The 18575-nt window shown below is 32.4% G+C and overlaps 1 protein-coding gene across 5 annotated transcripts in view; it reads left to right on the top strand.

The window, feature by feature from the left end:
- Csmd3 (CUB and Sushi multiple domains 3) overlaps positions 1–18575 on the top strand; it is a 1205819-nt gene that overhangs the window by 122832 nt on the left and 1064412 nt on the right. For all 5 annotated transcript variants that reach the window (XM_074069089.1, XM_074069088.1, XM_074069087.1 and 2 more), the window contains exon 2: positions 15113–15335. In XM_074069089.1, coding sequence (XP_073925190.1) covers positions 15113–15335 — 223 coding nt within the window. The remainder of the gene's footprint in view (positions 1–15112; positions 15336–18575) is intronic.

Here is an 18575-nt window from a genome sequence, read left to right as displayed (position 1 = left end):
AAAGTAAAAATACTAAATGTAAAAAAAATGAAAGTTCAATGGATGTTCTGCGCTCTCCTCTGATCTTTTATCCAGGTGTTGACACTTTTGATAGGGGCTTTCTCGGTGTCTCTGTCCCTTTTTAAGGCTGGTATGCTGAGCTGTGTGGCAACAGATGTTGCCCCTCCCTATCATACAGCACTGGGGAGGATTGGCTCAGGGTATTTGAGCCCAGGCTTTCCTTGAAGGGATGGACCATCTGGTTGCAGATGGGTTCTCTCAAGTGATCCCATGAGGAGCTGATATGTGAGCCATTGCCAGTCCCTTCAGCCCATGGGGCAATCATGGGAGCTAAAATTGAGCTTTTTTGGTGGATCAACTTTCAGCTCACTACCAGTTTCTTGCAGGTGGTCTAATGTGGTGGTTTTACCAGACTGCAGCTGGGTTGTACTGTCCCCCCATAGGGTAGGTCAGCTCAGTGTTCTGCCCTGCAGCTACCAGGTAGAAATGAATCATTCTGTTCATTATGTGACCACCAGTTTTGTTCAGGGAGGTGTAATCTGCTCACCATCTGTGCTGGACTAAGTGGTTCCCTTGAGAGCAGATTACGTGTTGTGCTCACCTGGCAGGGTGAAGTAAGTTCTTGCATGATGCTGGTAGGCAGAAGTCTGAGGTTCTGTGTTCCTATATTATGGCAGGTGGTCCAGGACATTCAAGATGCTTGCTGAACTCATTCTGAACTTTTTTGAATTGGGTTTTTGCTTTTCCAAAACAGGAGGAAAGAAACACAGAGAGAGAGAGAGAGAGAGACAGAGAGACAGAGAGACAGAGAGACAGAGAAAGTTTTCCAGAGGATAGACTGGTGGCTGCTGCTGGTCCCAGTACTGGGGCTTCCCCAGCTATTGTCTGTTATAAAATGTTACTTTAAGGGTCAGTTGTTGACACTATGTGCACCCTACATATTGGTGGCATCTTAGTTGGCAAAAAGTTCACAGTTCTCTAATCCTTGCTACCAAATAAAAATATATTTCCAAAATATATTTTTAGAAATCGTGAATCTCTGGGTCTCAGGGTTAGTCCCTCAGCTATCCACCATCTTGGTCTTTTCCCTATTACAAAATTTTGTAAACCAAATGTTGAATACAATGTTTGGCACTTCACACAACTCTGTGAGTGAGAATGACTGGAACTGTTAACTCCTCTGTGAATTGTTTTTGCTAGAATTATTATTTCGTGTCCTTATTGTAATATAGTTTAAATATGTATTTAGAATTAAAAATTAGAGTAGCTGAAGATGCTGAGAGGTAATGTGACAAGAAAAAAACATAAGGCAACACAGGGCAATGTTGCTTATAGCTCTAAATAGGATCTTATATTAGGCAAATTATTCCATCAAAAATAATGTGTAAAGTACACTTTTAAAAAACAAAGCAAAAAAGATTTTTTGTTGTTGGAATTAAACTAAAATAAATACTAGGAAAAATTTTCAAGCAGAAGAAAAATAAGCTAACCTGGAAAGACTGAAGTGACACAAGAGTAAACATGTAGGCAAATCTAAATGGGTGTTGAGAGGTTAAAAAAATAATAGTACCTTTTGAGCATTTATAATATATGTATAGTTAAATATAATTATAAATATGATTTTAATATATGCATAATATAAATTTATAACATGTATGATACATTCAGTCTATGTGTAATTTTAATTTGGCATATAATAATTATATGCTAAAATAATAGTGCCAATATAAGGGGACAGGGTGGAGTTAAAATGCTGTAATGTCTTTGCTTTATTCAGGAAGTGGTAAGTTTTAATTTTTAATTGATTTTAACAATTAAAGATTTAATTTAATTTATTTTAACAATTAATATACTCCTTAAGTTACCACTGATATAATATGAGAATATTCACATTTAGATTTCATATTTCAGAATATGAAAATACTGTAGATGTGTTGTATAGGTTACTGATTTGCATGTTTTGAACCATGCTGGTATTTCAGGGATAAATCTCACTTGATTTAATCTTTTATATGTTCATGGATTCAATTTGGTAGTATTTTGTTGAGAACTATTGTATTTACATTCATCAGATATACTGATCCAGAAATTGGTTTCTTGATTGGGTCCTTGTGTGGTTTTTGTATTGGGTTAATTTTAGCCACATGGAATGAGTTTTGAAGGGAACTGTTACTTTCTATTCTATGGGATGGTTTGAGACAAGGTGATAGTTCCTTAGTTTTTTGGTGAAATTCAGCAGAATGGTCCTGGTCTTACATTTGTTGGAAAACCACATATTACTGATTTAATCTTGTTACTCATTATTGTTCTATTCAGATTTTCTACTTTTTTATTCTTCATGGTTCAGTCTTTGTATGGTGTATGTGTCCAGGAATTTGTGCATTTCTTCTAAGTTATCAAATTCATTGCTGTGTAATTTTTTATAATAAGCTCTAATGACCTTTATATTTCTCTGGTGTCAGTCCTATATATTACTTTTTCAAGGCTGACTTCATGATTTTACGTATTATCTCTTTCCTTTCCTGGTTAGTTCAGCTAAAGTTTTGTCAATTTTGTTAATATTTTCAGAAAATCATCTCTGTTTCATTGATATTGAAAAATGTTTTAAAGTATGTATTTCATTTATATCTCCTTTGTTATTTTCTGTTTATTTTCTTCCCCTAAGTTTTGTTTTGGTTTATTTCCTCAAGTTGCATAATTGAGTTAAAACCTTTGTTTGTTGTTTGGGGGGAACTGAAGGCTTTGTGAGGAGGGCTTACTTACACCAGTATTTCCATGTGGGCATAGCACAGTGTGTCCAGTAGTAGGATGGGGTAACTTCAGTGTCTTAAGAATCATATTGAAGGTGTTTTGCAACAGTGATTCTGCCTGTATCAGAGACTCACACATGACTTTGCGAGACCTCATTGCTTGTTCTGCCCAGCTGCTTCCTAGGTCTGTGGGAGATTGGAAGGGCATACTGGCTCCATTGCAGGGCTATGTCTGCAGATTTAGTTGGTACTATTGCTGACCTGCTTCAAGACAGTGACCATTAAGATGACTTCATGCTTCAAGAGCCTTGGTGGAGAAAGATGCACATGATCAATACAGTGGTGTGGCAACCCAACAGTTCCCCCAAAGTATCCAAGGTCATGTGAAGACTGCTGTGCTCTACAATAGCAAAGCACTTCAGGTTTCTGTGGCATGAATGAGAATGGTATCCTTTTTCTACAAACCAAAGTTCTTCTTGGTTTATGGTTGATCTTATGAGATAAAAAGGTAGACGTTGTGTCTTTGCTCCCTCCTTTAAATGGAAATCAATCATATATCTATGTACTGTGCAATGTCTTTGCCATATCTCATTACACTACAATGCTTTACCTTAAATACTCCAGTCACATAAGTGTCAATTTTTTACTTGTTTTGGTCCTTTGTTTTTGAAGGAAGTTTGCCAGGCATGTCTAGCCAGTCAGATTGGGGATGTCACTTTCTCTGAAATTCTATGAACAATGAATTTGTAGTATAATCTTAGAAAAAAAAAAAGAAAAAACAACTTCTCCAAGATGTGAGGAAGAGCTATGTGAAAATACCATAGTACAGAGAGATTCTGTGGTATAAAGGAATATGTTTTAGGTAAGAACTAAAAGATTTTAATAAATAAGTAAAATCAATGGTGGTAAAACTTAAATTTTGGAAGAACAGACAAAGTTTAGAGCAGTCATTCTGTTTAGTGATGCATTATTTAATTTATTCTTTCATTTACTCTCAGTCATTGTAAAAATATGAGTTCACTTGCAAGTATATTTGTTTTTGCCTATTTAGATGTTTTCAGTGAAGATGTATACATTTGATTTATCAGCAATGAATAATTCATGAGTTACATTCAATTCAGGCAGATAAATTTCCAATTATTAACCATGAAAAAATAAAAACCCAAATATCAATATTTTAAGCATTCTATAATAAATTACATAGAGTAATTTAACAAACAAATTAACCATTCAGCCATTGTTCTGAAATGAATGTTTATGTGCAAATTAGCCCCTCAAAATATTATTTCTAGTAAGAGTAAATAAAAATGAGAGGATGCTTTAATAAAATAAATAAAAAAACCAAACAAAACCACATTTACACAGTGATTAATATAATGTATTTTAAGCTTGCCTGCTCAAGAACATTATTGAAAATAAATTCACATATATTTCTTTATAACACACAATTCAGTAGTGTTAGTTATATGTAAATGCATTCAAACATCAATAGCTTAATAAGATTATAACCAAATAAAACCTTATGCCTATAAGCAGTCTCATTCCATTCTACAAGTCACCTATTCCTGTCCACTTCTCAACAACTATTTGTTATTTTTTCCCTATTTAAATTTGTCTATTTGGGGTATTTCATAATGAATAGAACCTTGCACTATGCATTATGTTTTACTAATTTCATTCATAATGTTCTTAAATTCAATTGTGTTTTCAAATGCATCAGGACTTTGTGTCTATTTATTGCTAAGCACTATTTTATTGCATGAGTATAGCATATTTTCTTTATCCACTCATCAATTAATAGACATTTAGCTTGCTTTTATCTTTTGCTAGTCTATAGAGTGGTGCTGTGAATATTCATATACAAACATTATATAAACGTATATTCATTTTTGTTTGGTGTATACTGAGGAATGGAATATCTCATCACTTGCCACCCTTTGAGTAAAATAGTAAGAAATTGACAAATTATGTTCCAAAATGGTTACAGCATTTTATAATTTCATCAGCAAATTTTGAAATTTATTATTTCTCCACATCATTGACAAGCATCCTACTGGTCATATTAGCAGTATCACATTGGTTTGCATATCCTTAATAAGAATTGATAATAACCACCTTTTCATATAATAATTTGGATATCTATTTTTAGAGAAATAGTGGTTAAAAAGCTTCACTTCTATAATTTTGTTTTGTCTTTTATTTTGGTTTTAAGAATCATTTATATATTTTGAATAAATGTGTTTTAACAAATATATGACTTTCAAATGTTATTTTCCCATTCTGATGTTCATTTTTTTCAATTTCCATTTACTTATTTACAAATGAAAATTCTATTTATGTTTTATATATATATATATATATATATATATATATATATATATATATATATATATATATATATATATTTGCTTTACATAACCTCCTGCTTTGAAATTTGTATAAATACTGGAAATCAAGTTTATTAGTACATGCATTATCTCATATACTTACAGTTTTATGTGAGAATATTTAAAATGTCATTAGCTATTTTCAAAAATACAAAGCATTGGTATTAACTATAATACATCATGCTATGCAACAGATATCTTAAAGCCATTTCTCCTATCTAACTGAAATTTTGTATAATTCTACCAACATCTCTCACCCTTGTTCCACATCTTAATTATAACATTTACAATGCAGTTTTTATTTCAATAAAATCATACTTATCACTTTTGGTTATTTGTGCTTTACATGTCAGATCTGAGATACAATTATTTAACTCAAAATCATGAAGCTTTTTTTTCTGTGTGAGTGTGCATTCATGCAAGCATAGTTTCAACATTGTAGCAATTTACAATTGTAGCTTTCACTTCTTTCAGCAGGAATGTAAATCATCCATTGGTGAGAGATTGAGAGCTTCTTAGTTCTGTCCTCTGTACACCCATAGATCTGCACATCTCACATCAACCAGGTGTAGGTTAGAGCTCTCCAAAACTTGCCGTGAGATCTTTCTGGGGATCTTCCTTTCACATTTTGACCTGGTTTCATTTGTTCCACATTATTTAGCATCTTAAAACAGTTACACACTAAAAGTTTTTCTCCTGTATTTTCTTTATTATTTATTGATTTATTGGACAAATGTTCTGGGGATAGAGCTTTAACCATGGAGCATTTGCCATGTCAGGTCAAATAATAACACAGGTGAGTAGCTCTCTAGACAACAGCAGGATAGGTCACATAGTGACAACATGCAAGGTGGAGAAATGGCTTATTGTAGAGCTCTACATCTGGTCTTTCTCTCCCATTGTTGTAAGTCTGCTGTTTTTCACAATTACTATGGTTGTGAAATTTCTAGTTTCTAAACTTTCTACTAGAAAGATAAGAATAGAAGTAGTTTGAATAACAACGCTACGTACCTTTCTATTATTCATGGGTACCAGAGGTTTTTCTTGAAAATACTTTTCATGTTTTTCTGAAAATTTTGATTTTGATAATTTTTGACAAAATATTTGCTATTTTTATGGATGAGAAAACTGTAGAAAATTTCACCCTGTCATATTATTCAAAAAATAAAAAGTTATCACTAATTTTCTTATTGTAAGGTTATTCTCACAAAATGGATAAGTATTTTAATATAGTCCTTAAACAGCTTTATGTCATCTCTCCAGTAAAAAAGTAAAACCGATCCAGACCCAGAGGCTCACTCCTATAAGTACAGCTATTTGGGAAGTGGGAAAGTTCTAGATCTTTCTCAAAAAATAAGCATTTGTTGGCTCTTTAGGCTCTGATGAGTACTGATGGGAAGATCTTTTCTGAGGCCAGCTCAAGGCGAAAAGCACAAGACCATAGAATGAGAAAAAACTAAAGCAGAAAAAAGGCTTAGGCATGGCTCAAGTGGTACAATGATGAACTAACAACTGTAGGATCATAAGTTCAAATCCCAGAACTGCCAAAAACATTAAATAAAATATAGAAATATATTGTCTGAATAAGTTACACTACAAATAACTTCAAGATTCATAGGTTACTGTTTTATATCAATTCTTGGGACAGTGAGAAATATAATTTTTGAAACTATACAATTTCATTTGACATAATTTATTATTCTTTCTGAAACATTCAAACTTAGGTACAACCTAAGGAAACAATTTCTACTTCTTGAGGTTTATTTTCATTTCTACCATTAATGGCATTTTTTCAATGAGTTCCTCCAATATGTATATAAGTAAATTGACTCAAATATCAAAAGGTTTGAAGGTAAAAAGCTTCAAATGCCATGCCTATAAATTTGGAATGGGTTATAAACTCTAAAACATTAACTGCGTGAATACTGCAGACTTTATTTCTTCTGATTATAAGGGTCTGAAATCACAGAATCTAAAGAACTCAATCACAAAAAAAATGTGTGCATTAGAATTTTTGTAATGAAGTGAATAATATGAGAAATTTAATAATTCATAGATCCAAAGGAGGAGGAAACAACATACTAAATTTTACAGATTATATGCATGCACATATTTTATCAGCAGTAAAATGTAGGATGTACCCAATAACCTTATTGTGAAGATGGAGTAAATTAATATATGTGCCTGAAACATAGAAGCCTAAAAATAAGCAGATATTTTGGCAGAAGCTTTTGATGTTGCTTGTTGCTGCTTCATTTTAATATAAATCTGTCATATTTCTAGAAAAGAAACTGTGCTGTTATTATTGTGGAAGTTATGGCAAGGACCACCAGAAAAAAGCAATAATGGAAATCAGATTGTTATTTCTAAATTAAAGCAATAAATTAACACATTAATGATCAGAATAGGACAACATGGTTTTCTTATAGACAGAATTGCATCTGGGCCAGTCAAATTTATGATCAGTGAAGTTGTAGCAACATGTTTTCTCAAAGAAAGAATCTGTCAGAAATAAGGTGTTTATTCAACTTTTTAAATCACAGTAAGTTGGAATGAAATAAATGCACATTAGTCTTCACCATCATCATACTGTCTCAGAAAGTAAATGCCAGTGTATTCTCAAAGTAACCACAAAAAGGTAGCAAAAGTAGGTGCTATTAATATTTGAAAGATAAGTGTAATCAGTTACTTGAGATAGGTATTTTAATGCAATTTTCCTAAATTTAGACAAACTTCATATAATTTAATACCTATTCTTACTAACCTGTGTTCCATAGGCAAAATATGACAGGAGAAAGAAATGTCACTGCAGCTTTTCTTATATTCTGTGATATGTATTGCAAGTCTACTCCCACATAAATTTCATAATATAAAAATAATTTTATTTATTTAAATTATTTGAAAAGATTTTTATTAGTAACAGAAATAAAAAAATTGTTAGATTAAGTCAAATGAACATATAATTCATGTGTTTCTTTCATTGCTAAAATATAAGTAGCCCAAATAATCTGATCCAAACTTATTTATGAAGGAACACAGGAATAAAATTTAAATTACTTTTCTGCTACTTTCCCTGACTATAAAAAATGTCTTTGGTTTTGTCAAAAATGTAATTCTTATGTTAATTTATGAATAATTCAAATGTAATAATTTTGATGTTATGCAAAATGCATGCTAGGGCGTTTCAAACTAAATTTTTGTTTCCTAAAAGAAACAAAATCAGGTTGAGCCTTCAATAAGTTATATTATTAGATAATTGAGTAGATATTTTGGAGTTAGGCTAGTAGTAAAAGAAAATAACTTGGGCTGGTGGAGTGGCTAGGCAGTACACTGCCTGCCTAGCAAGCCACAGGTCAAGAGCTCAAACTCCAAAACCACAAGAAAAAAAAAATACCTGAATAAGAATTGAAAAACGTGAGTCATTTTTGTCTGTTTTTAATTGTTACCATTTAACTGCCTATTAATTCATTTATTTAAGACTGATTACTACCAGAAACTGTTCTAAGTTTTGTGAATACAGCAATAAGCAAGTTAGTCAGAATTTTCATCAAACTTCCATTCTAATGGAAACAAATTGACATTAAACAACTAAATAGTGATTTCATATAGCATTTAGTGCTTCAAAAGGTGAAATAGTGGTAAGACGGTCAAAAAGATATCTCCAAGTATTCAAAGGCAAGCACAAGTGAGGATTTTTTTTATCATAATAATGTGCTGAAAGTCTCCATGTTGCAATACTGTCAGTGCCTCCAGATTTGTCTGTCAGTTTAAAGTAATCTTGATCACCATTTCAGAAACTCCTTTTTTGTTTGGGGGGGATGGTAAATTGTTAAATTGATGCTAAAATGTTTATGGAAATGTTAAACTTCAAAGGAAAAGCCAAGGCAATCCTGATGAAGAAGAAGAATGATGATAATACACATGTCCAAGCACAGCACTTATCCTAGCTTTAGTATGTAGTATAGACCAATGGAACAAACTATCCAGAAACAGGTCTATTTAAAACTCATACTTCATTAATGGCAAACTTAACTGTGTTGGGAAATAGTGGCATTTCATATAAATTGTGCTGGATAGCTACATCCAAACAGATAATAAATTAATATCCATCCCTATCTTACATTATAAAAATGATTGAATCAAGATCTGAATATGATAAGTAAACCAATAAAAATGAGAAGACAGTATAGGAGAATGTCATCATTACTTGAGTACAGAAATGCATACATTTGCAGTAAAATTATAAGTAATGTAGAAAGTTACATAATTCTGAAGAAAATGTCCATTCCAAGGAATAAAGATAGTCTGATTACATTTACAAGCAATTAAGAGAAACATCTTAAAGACTAGCAATAGGTATTGCATCTTTTTGATGCAGTTACTGGTAGTACAGGCTTTTAATATATGATTATTTATTGAATTTTCCATGTATGTACATTTGCTTGCTGCACTTTTCATATATCTACTCTATTTATAATAAAATAATTGAAAACAAAAAGAAGGCCTCTCTGAGGTGATGTCATTTGCACTTGCTTATATAAAATATTGCAGTTGTCTGAAAGCTTTTTTGGCACTACAATAAAAAGAAATATTGTTCCATAGTGAATATTATTAGTTCTTCTAAGGGTATGTAAATGTGTCTTATTAATATGAAATTTTAAAGATAAATATACTTACTTATGTCTTTATCAAATTCTATTCCAAAACATACCCCAAATTAAAATACTGAGCATAGTTGTTCTTGACTTTCTTGAGTATGGATGGTTGGAAAATCACATGGGTTTGAGAAATGTAGGAGGAAGTATTTATTCAAACACAAAGCATTTACTGAACTTCTACTAAAGCAAGACTCTGTTCCCAGCCACCATTGCATAAATATTTTTGAAAGACTTAAGAGAGCAGTCATAAAAATTATATTATGTCCTGGGCAGGGTAGATATTGCCTATAATCCCATGTACTCAGGAGGTGGAGATCAGGAGGATCACAGTTTGAGATCAGCATAGACAAATCACACAAGATCCTACCTGAAAAATAACTAAAACAAAAAGGTGGAGGGTGTGGCTCTAGCATGTAAGGCCTTGAGTTTAAACCTCAGTAACACAAAAAAATTATGTCAGAGATGATAAATATTTAAAGTGGGCTTATCAGTGAGAAAAGCAAAAGATAAATGGCAAATGACACTTTACTTCAATGTCCAGCAAGTAATTGGTTACAGTGAGAACCCTGATGAACATGTGTATACACATACTGCTTTCTATCCTCTAATCAGAGGAAGTAGATGAGACTCAACTCCAGATAACTTCCTATGTCACCTTTAAGAATTTCAAGAAGGGGGCTGGTGGAATGACTCAAGCAGTAAAAGCACCTGCCTATCTAGTTAGAGGTTTGAGTCCCTGAGTTCAAACCCCAGTGCTGACAAAAAAAAAAAAAAGAAAAAAAAAAGAATTTCAAGAAGTATAGAACATGGCTCGGTAAAACAGAAAAGAAAAATGTCTGTTACCTGATATATATGGTACACAGAAAAGTGTATGGACCTTTATTGACATTGAGGAGTCACCAAGGAATCCTATTGAGTAAGGAAGTGAAAAGATTGGGTTTGTGTTGCATAGAAATGACTTAGCAGCAATGTAGAGAATTGAGAAGATAGGAAAACTCACGAGACCTAGCGATGTAGATAGGAGGCTCTCATAATATATCATGAAGGAAATGAGGAAGAATTGAAATAATACTAAAATATTTAGGATAGAAAAACAAGAGGCAAGAGATATACTCAAGAGATGGTTAAGAGTGAGCTGATACAATTGAAAGAAATAAGTCTCAGAGAACATGGCATACTACATCAGTACAAAAGGTATGTAGCAGAGAAACAGTAATGTATAAATTAAGGTATATCATTTTTATGGTTACCAGTAATGTTTGTACCTATGTGAATGATTGCTGAGAAACCTGCAAAACTATAACACATATGAAGACAAATCTAGTAAACAAACACATGATTGGAATAGAGGTCCATGATATTAGGTAAACAGGAAATCATCATGAAAGTCATTAGAATTTCTAACAGAGTAAAAATAATCGACAGTTCCAAATGCAAAAAGATGACAACAAAGATAAAAAAAGAACTGATTTTGATAATGAGAAGTAAAGGAGTAATCTTTGAAAAAATAGTCAACATCATTGTGTCAACCTGGCATTGAAGGCAGCTGTAGTGGCTTATAAAGATAGTTGAAAAAGGAAATGCAAATGTGAATGTTACTGTGTCATGGACCTTGGAAAGCACAAAAGAAAACAAAATAAGTTCTAAAACGCACTGAAAATACTTTCCAGGTGGTCATTACATTTCTCTGTATGTGTAGAAAAGGTGAAATGTGGATATGAAAGAAAAACAAGAAAAAGATGATTTAAAAATTCTTATTGTTAATCACACTTGTTGACAAGGTGGCAAACTCATGAAAATTTTAGTCATATTTCAATATAAATCAACTGTTTTAAGTGAACATTAATAGTTAAGATGTGAGAAATACAACATAAGGTATTCAGAAACTACCAAAGGCTGAATCTGTGAAAAGTCACAATGTCAGTTTTGTTGGATTTTCTATAAACCTCATTGTGATTAATCTAGGTTAAATTTTCCTTCCCTGCATTCTTATGGCAAAGTGTGCTTACCCAGGTCATAGCCCTTATTGTATTCCATAGTAATAGCTTATGTAATATCCCGGATGTCTCGTGTTTTAATTCATCAGTTGCCAGAAGACAGCCTGGAGCAATGTCCTTTGCATGATGAATGGGATGAACAGATGAATGAATGTGAAAGGAAACTGTTCAGAGGAGACCAGTGGGAAAGATGGTGATCCTCTGACACTCTAGGAAGAGCAAGACGGAGTTGTAATTTTATGAGAGCAATGAGATATGAAGAATAATCAAAGATGGACCATTTAGAAATGTGTACAAAAGAAAATATAGATGTTAATGAGTCACCAGAAACCTCAGCAATTGTATCCTAGTGGAATGCTAAAAAAGGAAAAGTATCTATTAAAATACGGAAATCATATGGACAGACAATTCATAAGAAAAGAATTATGAATGAATTAAAAGCATATAAGATATTTGATTCCAACACTATACCAGAGAATTGCAAAATAAAACAGCATGATAACATTTTTGTATTTCAAAAAACTAGGGCTTTCAAAATTAGGGCTTTGTATTATAGAAGTAGCAGCTTATCTTTTCATATTTATTGAGGTTTGTTGACCGTACCTAAATTAATTTCAGCAATCCTACTTCCATGTGTTCTATGTTGTCTTTTATACCTTTATATCACTATAAAATGAAATTATCTAAGGAAAATTGAAACATAAATTATAATACAAGGATACTATGCCATATGTAGCTATATAGTTATTTTTAAAATTTTAATAGGGCTTGAGATATTGCTTAGTGTTAGAACATTTGCCTACCATGGTTGAGGCCTTGGGTTCATCTGGCCTCTGGACCAGATATAGTAGAAGTATACATCTGGACCAGAAAAACATCAGTGACCTTTGAAAAAAAATACAAAAAATATCCATAGTATGAATGACTCCATTTGGAAAAATATACTTAACCCATAGAAATATGCATAAATGTGCATGTGTCTAGAAAGTGCAACAATGAGCTGATAGCAATGGCCAAGAGGCAAGATTTTTTTTACAATGTTTAAAACTCTATTTGTGATTTTACCTCATTTTTAGTGGGCAATTTAAACATGTTGGAAAATTTGTATTGTTGCATTCTGTATAATGTTATGTTTAATCTAACTTAAAATGAAAATAAAGAATGCAGATAAAGATTTTTAAAAATAGGTGTAATTCCTAATTAATTCCTAAGTTAAAGCAAAAGAAAAATTCAATATCCATGAATCATCAGGCTTTTAAAGAATTAGTGGACAAAGTTCAGCATGTTATTTTAGGAAATATGTCCTTTTGGCAAAACCATCAGAATCAGGGTTATGGAGCTTGTGAATATGTAAACAGCTCATAGATCAGATTGTGACTGAAGGGATTCATGCTTGTATTTTGTTATAAAGTTCAAATTGGAAGCTGTTCAGGCAGAAAACTAATAGAAATGGGTGATAGCTAATTAACCTAAGGCGTCAAACTAATTTCTCTGCAAGAAGCAATTTAAAAGAGACCTTTATTTTTATATTTATTTCTTTTTGAAAATCATAAAATGCCCTATTTGACTTTTGGTGCAGGAGCAAAAATATATATGAATATATGTAAATATTGATTTTTAAACCATCTGATCCAAACTCTTGGTAAGTTTTTTTAAAGGGCAAAATAATAACAAGAACTTTGCTTCATATCCCAGGATTAAGGTTTTGCTACATTGTGTAGATAACAGGAGTAGATCATTGAGCTAAGTGTGGATCAAAGGATAGGCTTGTTTTATTGAGCCAGACATGTGGTACAGTCCTTATCACCAGTCATTAATGTCAACTACACCCAAGCATGCAGATGTTTTTTGTTTTTCTGGGAATTTTTTATTAGGATATATTTCTTGTATGAGGGGGAGTCATCGTGACAATTCTGAATAGCCTTATATTGTACATTTGTTAGATCATATCTACCATCTTCTCTGCAACCCCTTCCCACCCCACTTAAAGCAATTAATTGCAAGAGGTTTCATCATTCTACTTAATATATGCATATGAAGCCCATCAACCATATTCCATAACCTTCACCTCCTCCATTCACACAACCTCCTTCCACAAGTACGTATTTTACACTGCACACTGCACACTGTACCTATTTTACAGTCCTGTCTTTCGTTATTAATTCCAAAGTCAATGTTCAAAGCGGTTTCCCTTAGCATCTCCACTGTGAGTATTCTTTACTTTGGTTCATTCAACCCCTTCCATTACTCTCCCTCACCCCTTTCTCCCCACTTCCCATTATTCAACATCTTTCAATAAATATTGTTGTATCGATTATTTGCACAGATGTAATGTATTTCCATATTGTTGGCTACCATTCTCTTTTCCTTTACCTCCTCCCCAGTTCCATAGAGAAGTTCCACTATAACAAACATAAATGTGTTTAGCAGAGAAGTGAATTCCCAAGCAAAAACAAGACTCTGTTATGAAGAGAGTGTAGAATGAATGTACACCATTCAAAATTAGCCTATATCTGCCACAATCTACAACTCTCTTGCTTTTTAAAAATACTCATATCTACATATGCAAATAAACAAATGCCCCAAATAATATTTTAAGTTTTTTAAGCATCTCCATGCTAGACCTTCCAGAGAACTAGCGCAGAAATTGTTAATTTAACACCACTGCTTCCAAAGGATCCTTGTAGTTAATATATCTTCTTCCCAACTTTAGGGCTTACTCTGGTGCGGTTAATTTAGGATTATGCACAAACTTCATGGAACACTATTATCAAAATTAAAACAATTACATAGACATTTATAAAAGTCCTTCCTCTAAAACCAGAGGAGACAAATTTTCATAAAAGACATGAGTCACATGGTAGAGACGTGTGTATGCCAAAAAGCATGCTTTGCCAGAAACAGGCACAATCAGTTTTTTGAGGCTCAGTATGCATACTACAACCATTAAATTTTTAATGTAATTAGTTTCCATAACATGATTGGAAACTACTTGAAGAGCGCATGATCTAGAATTGTGTGTTAGAACACACAACTGATAATGAATCAAGTAGACAGGATGCTTTATTTCATTAATGAATTGATAATCATTAACCTCAATTTGATGAATGTTATTTCCAATTATTTGTTACTTACATCTTACATATTTTACTTATGTGTGTATGTATATACATATATGAAACACCCATCTCTTAAAATGTCTTTTACAAAATTCTTATTAATGTCAACATAAAAACAAAAGACTTTTCAAACTAATGTTTCCTAGATTGTGTTTTTGTTTTATATAATATTAACATCTGTTTATTTATCTTTCATTGCAGGATTTATTTATACATGCGGTGGAACTTTAAAAGGACTTAATGGCACTATCGAAAGCCCAGGTTTTCCATATGGATATCCAAATGGTGCAAACTGTACCTGGGTCATAATAGCAGAAGAACGAAATAGAATACAAATTGTTTTTCAGTCCTTTGCACTAGAAGAAGAATATGACTACTTATCCTTGTATGATGGACATCCTCATCCTACAAACTTTAGGACAAGGTTAGTGTATTTTGAATGGAAGAAGGGAGGTAAAATATTTTATGGGTAAAACTAGCTTGTTTAACAAAGAATGTTTTACACATGATGTGATAGTAATGAAGTCATATTGAATATATAAGTAGTATTCATTTGATAAATATTTTTACATTTCTAAAATCCTAATACTAGCACATTGCTAATATCTCTCAACAGGTGGATGCAAATTGAATTGTGACCTCTTTAGAGTGGCTAAAAGTATTTGGGTTTTAAATGACTTATCTCAAGGTCTCATCATTGGCATCATTTCTGGCAAAATGAAAGCATATCGATGCATTTTTTGATGGTTTGTATCCAACCTAAAATACAGAAATATACAAACTATTTTAAATTCAATAAATATATATTAGAATTTTCTGCTATCTGCTAATTTCAGATAATGTAGGTAAATATTTGAACAGTATAGCCTTTTACATCACAAAATGGAACATCTACATTTCTGCCACTATAACATGAAAAAACATTAGTTTTGAAAATTGCGTAAGTTTACCATCTTCCTATTATTACAGTGGTTCTTTTATAATTCCACTTTGGCAAATAGTTTATTTAAAACTATGAAGTATGTTTGCTATCTTAGCAAAAACTCACTGTAATTAATCAAAAATCAATCATAACTGAAAAAATTCAGCATGTCAAGTATTACATTCCATTTAATCCAGGATATATACTTGTACTTAGTTATTCTTTTATGTAGTAAAATTGTTTTGAACTTCCAACTTAAAATATTTTTAGCATGTAACATGCAGGAAATTCAAGACTCTACACTCGGGCATGTCTATGACACTGTAATTCTGTCACAGCTGATACTTCCTGCTCGACAGACAGCACATGATCAACACTATGGTTTTACAGTTTTATCTTCCAATATCTTTTACATTGATTTTTTTTTCATTTGAAATAAAATGATTACTACTATGCTCCCTTTTAGTACTGAAAAACATAATATAGTACTTTTAGTACTAAAAAACATAATATAGTAGATAAAATGGTGGAACCAGAGGAAATATTTACACAATAATGTAGGTTTGTTACTCACCAGTTGTTGGGGCAATCCATGCCACCTGCGCTTAAACTGGGAGTGGAAATAATGAATGGATATTACCCATCTCACCCTACTCTTCTGACAACCTTAGAGCAAACATGTAAAAAACAGGTAATTAGTATAAAATCTTATTAGTATGCATTTTAACTGTTTCTATTCAGAATGACAGTTGAAAACACTTGAGTTGTTTAAACTACATGTTGATGCCAAGAAAACCTTAGTAGCTTGATAAGATATGAAGTTCTGTTTTTCGTTCATTTTTTCTTTTTTTCTGCATGGATATACTGAATATTTCTGATTTCTTCCTCATTATACATTATTCAGCAGTTATATGTTTAAGAATATAGTGTATAGCATACATTTCTGACAGTGTTCTTTCATCATCATGGGAAATATTACTAAAAGCTGGATATCTTTTGCTTTTGACATGCACTAATTCAAAATAGAATATATGGATCCCTGTGTGACTGCGTGCTTGTCAGAACTAGAGTATGTGTGTATGTGTATGTGAGTGTGTTTGGGGGGATTCTACCTGTATCTGTACATAGTAAATCAGATTATAGGCTGTAAGAGAAGAAGGATCATCCTAGAGTTTCAAGGCTGCTGAAAACAAATGTATAAAAGTGAAGAGAGTTTTGTACCTTTTTTTTTACATCAGCAATGTATGCTTCACTCTTGGTATAGAGAAAAAAAGAATCACTCCTCTCATATGTGTCTGGTAGATTTTATAAAATCACTGATAGCTTTATTTGTACATGTATCTATTCCCCTTGAAAATGATAAAACATATTATCATTTTACCTCTGCCTTTTGTATAAACAGTTGTGGGCTCTTGGATGTTAGAAGACTTTGTGAAATTTGGATAATTAATTTAATATTCTTTTTCTTCCTTATTAATCTGAAAATAAGAAATAACCGCACATAAATTATAGAGTTTTTTTGAGGATTATAACATAATTAAAGCTCAGTAAATCTAACTCTAGGCACTTACTGAGTAATCCCTGTGTACCTGACACTGTGCTAAGAATTATTTTATTTTCATTACAGTTTTTAATGTCTCCTCTTCCCAAACATTGTGAAATAATTACTATTGCTAACATAATCATTTTACAACTGGAAAAGTCAAGGCTCAATTATGTGCCTAAAGTTTTACGTGGCTGAAAGTAGAAGGTAGGACCATCATTGCAAAACAAATTTATCTCAATCCAGAGTATAAATGCTTAACTATATATATTTAAGGTTCTGTACAAACCTTATAGTTTATATACTGATGTATGGATTAAAGCCTATTTTTCTTAGTAAGAAGTGTTTGATAAAATATGATGAATGAGATAAACCATACAAATATTTTCAAATGCCTGTAATATGCAATGATATCAACAGAAAGATAAACTTTAAATGGATTATTGGTATTTGTTTTATTTTTTTTATTATTTTAATATTCATATGTGCATACAAGGCTTGGGTCATTTAACCTTGCCCCCACCCCCTCCCTTATCACACACTCCCCTCCTCCCTCTCCCCCCCCTCAATACCCAGCAGAAACTATTTTGCGCTATTTTCTAATTTTGTTGTAGAGAGAGTATAAGCAATAATAGGAAGGAACAAGGGTTTTTGCTGGTTGAGATAAGGATAGCTATACAGGAAGCTGACTCAAATTAATTTGCTGCGCATGTGTGTTATGTTCTAGGTTAATTCTTTTTGATATAACCTTTTCTCTAGTTACTGGTCCCTTTTTCCTATTGGCCTCAGTTGCTTTTAAGGTATCTGCTTTAGTTTCTCTGCATTAAGAGCAACAAATGCTAGCTAATTTTTTAGGTGTCTTACCTATCCTCACCCCTCCCTTGTGTGCTCTCGCTTTTATCATGTGCTCATAGTCCAATCCCTTTGTGTTTGCCCTTGATCTAATGTCCACATATGAGGGAGAACATACAAGTTTTGGTCTTTTGGGCCAGGCTAACCTCACTCCGAATGATGTTCTCCAATTCCATCCATTTACCAGCGAATGATAACATTTCATTCTTCTTGATGGCTGCATAAAATTCCATTGTGTATAGATAGCACATTTTCTTAATCCATTCATCAGTGGTGGGGCATCTTGGCTGTTTCCATAACTTGGCTATTGTGAATAGTTCCACAATAAACATGGATGTGCAGGTGCC

Source organism: Castor canadensis, chromosome 3, assembly GCF_047511655.1.
Source record: "Castor canadensis chromosome 3, mCasCan1.hap1v2, whole genome shotgun sequence".
NCBI classification, from domain to species: Eukaryota; Metazoa; Chordata; class Mammalia; order Rodentia; family Castoridae; genus Castor; species Castor canadensis.
Note: the sequence above shows the minus strand (reverse complement) of the source record. Positions and strands in the feature narration are given on the sequence as shown.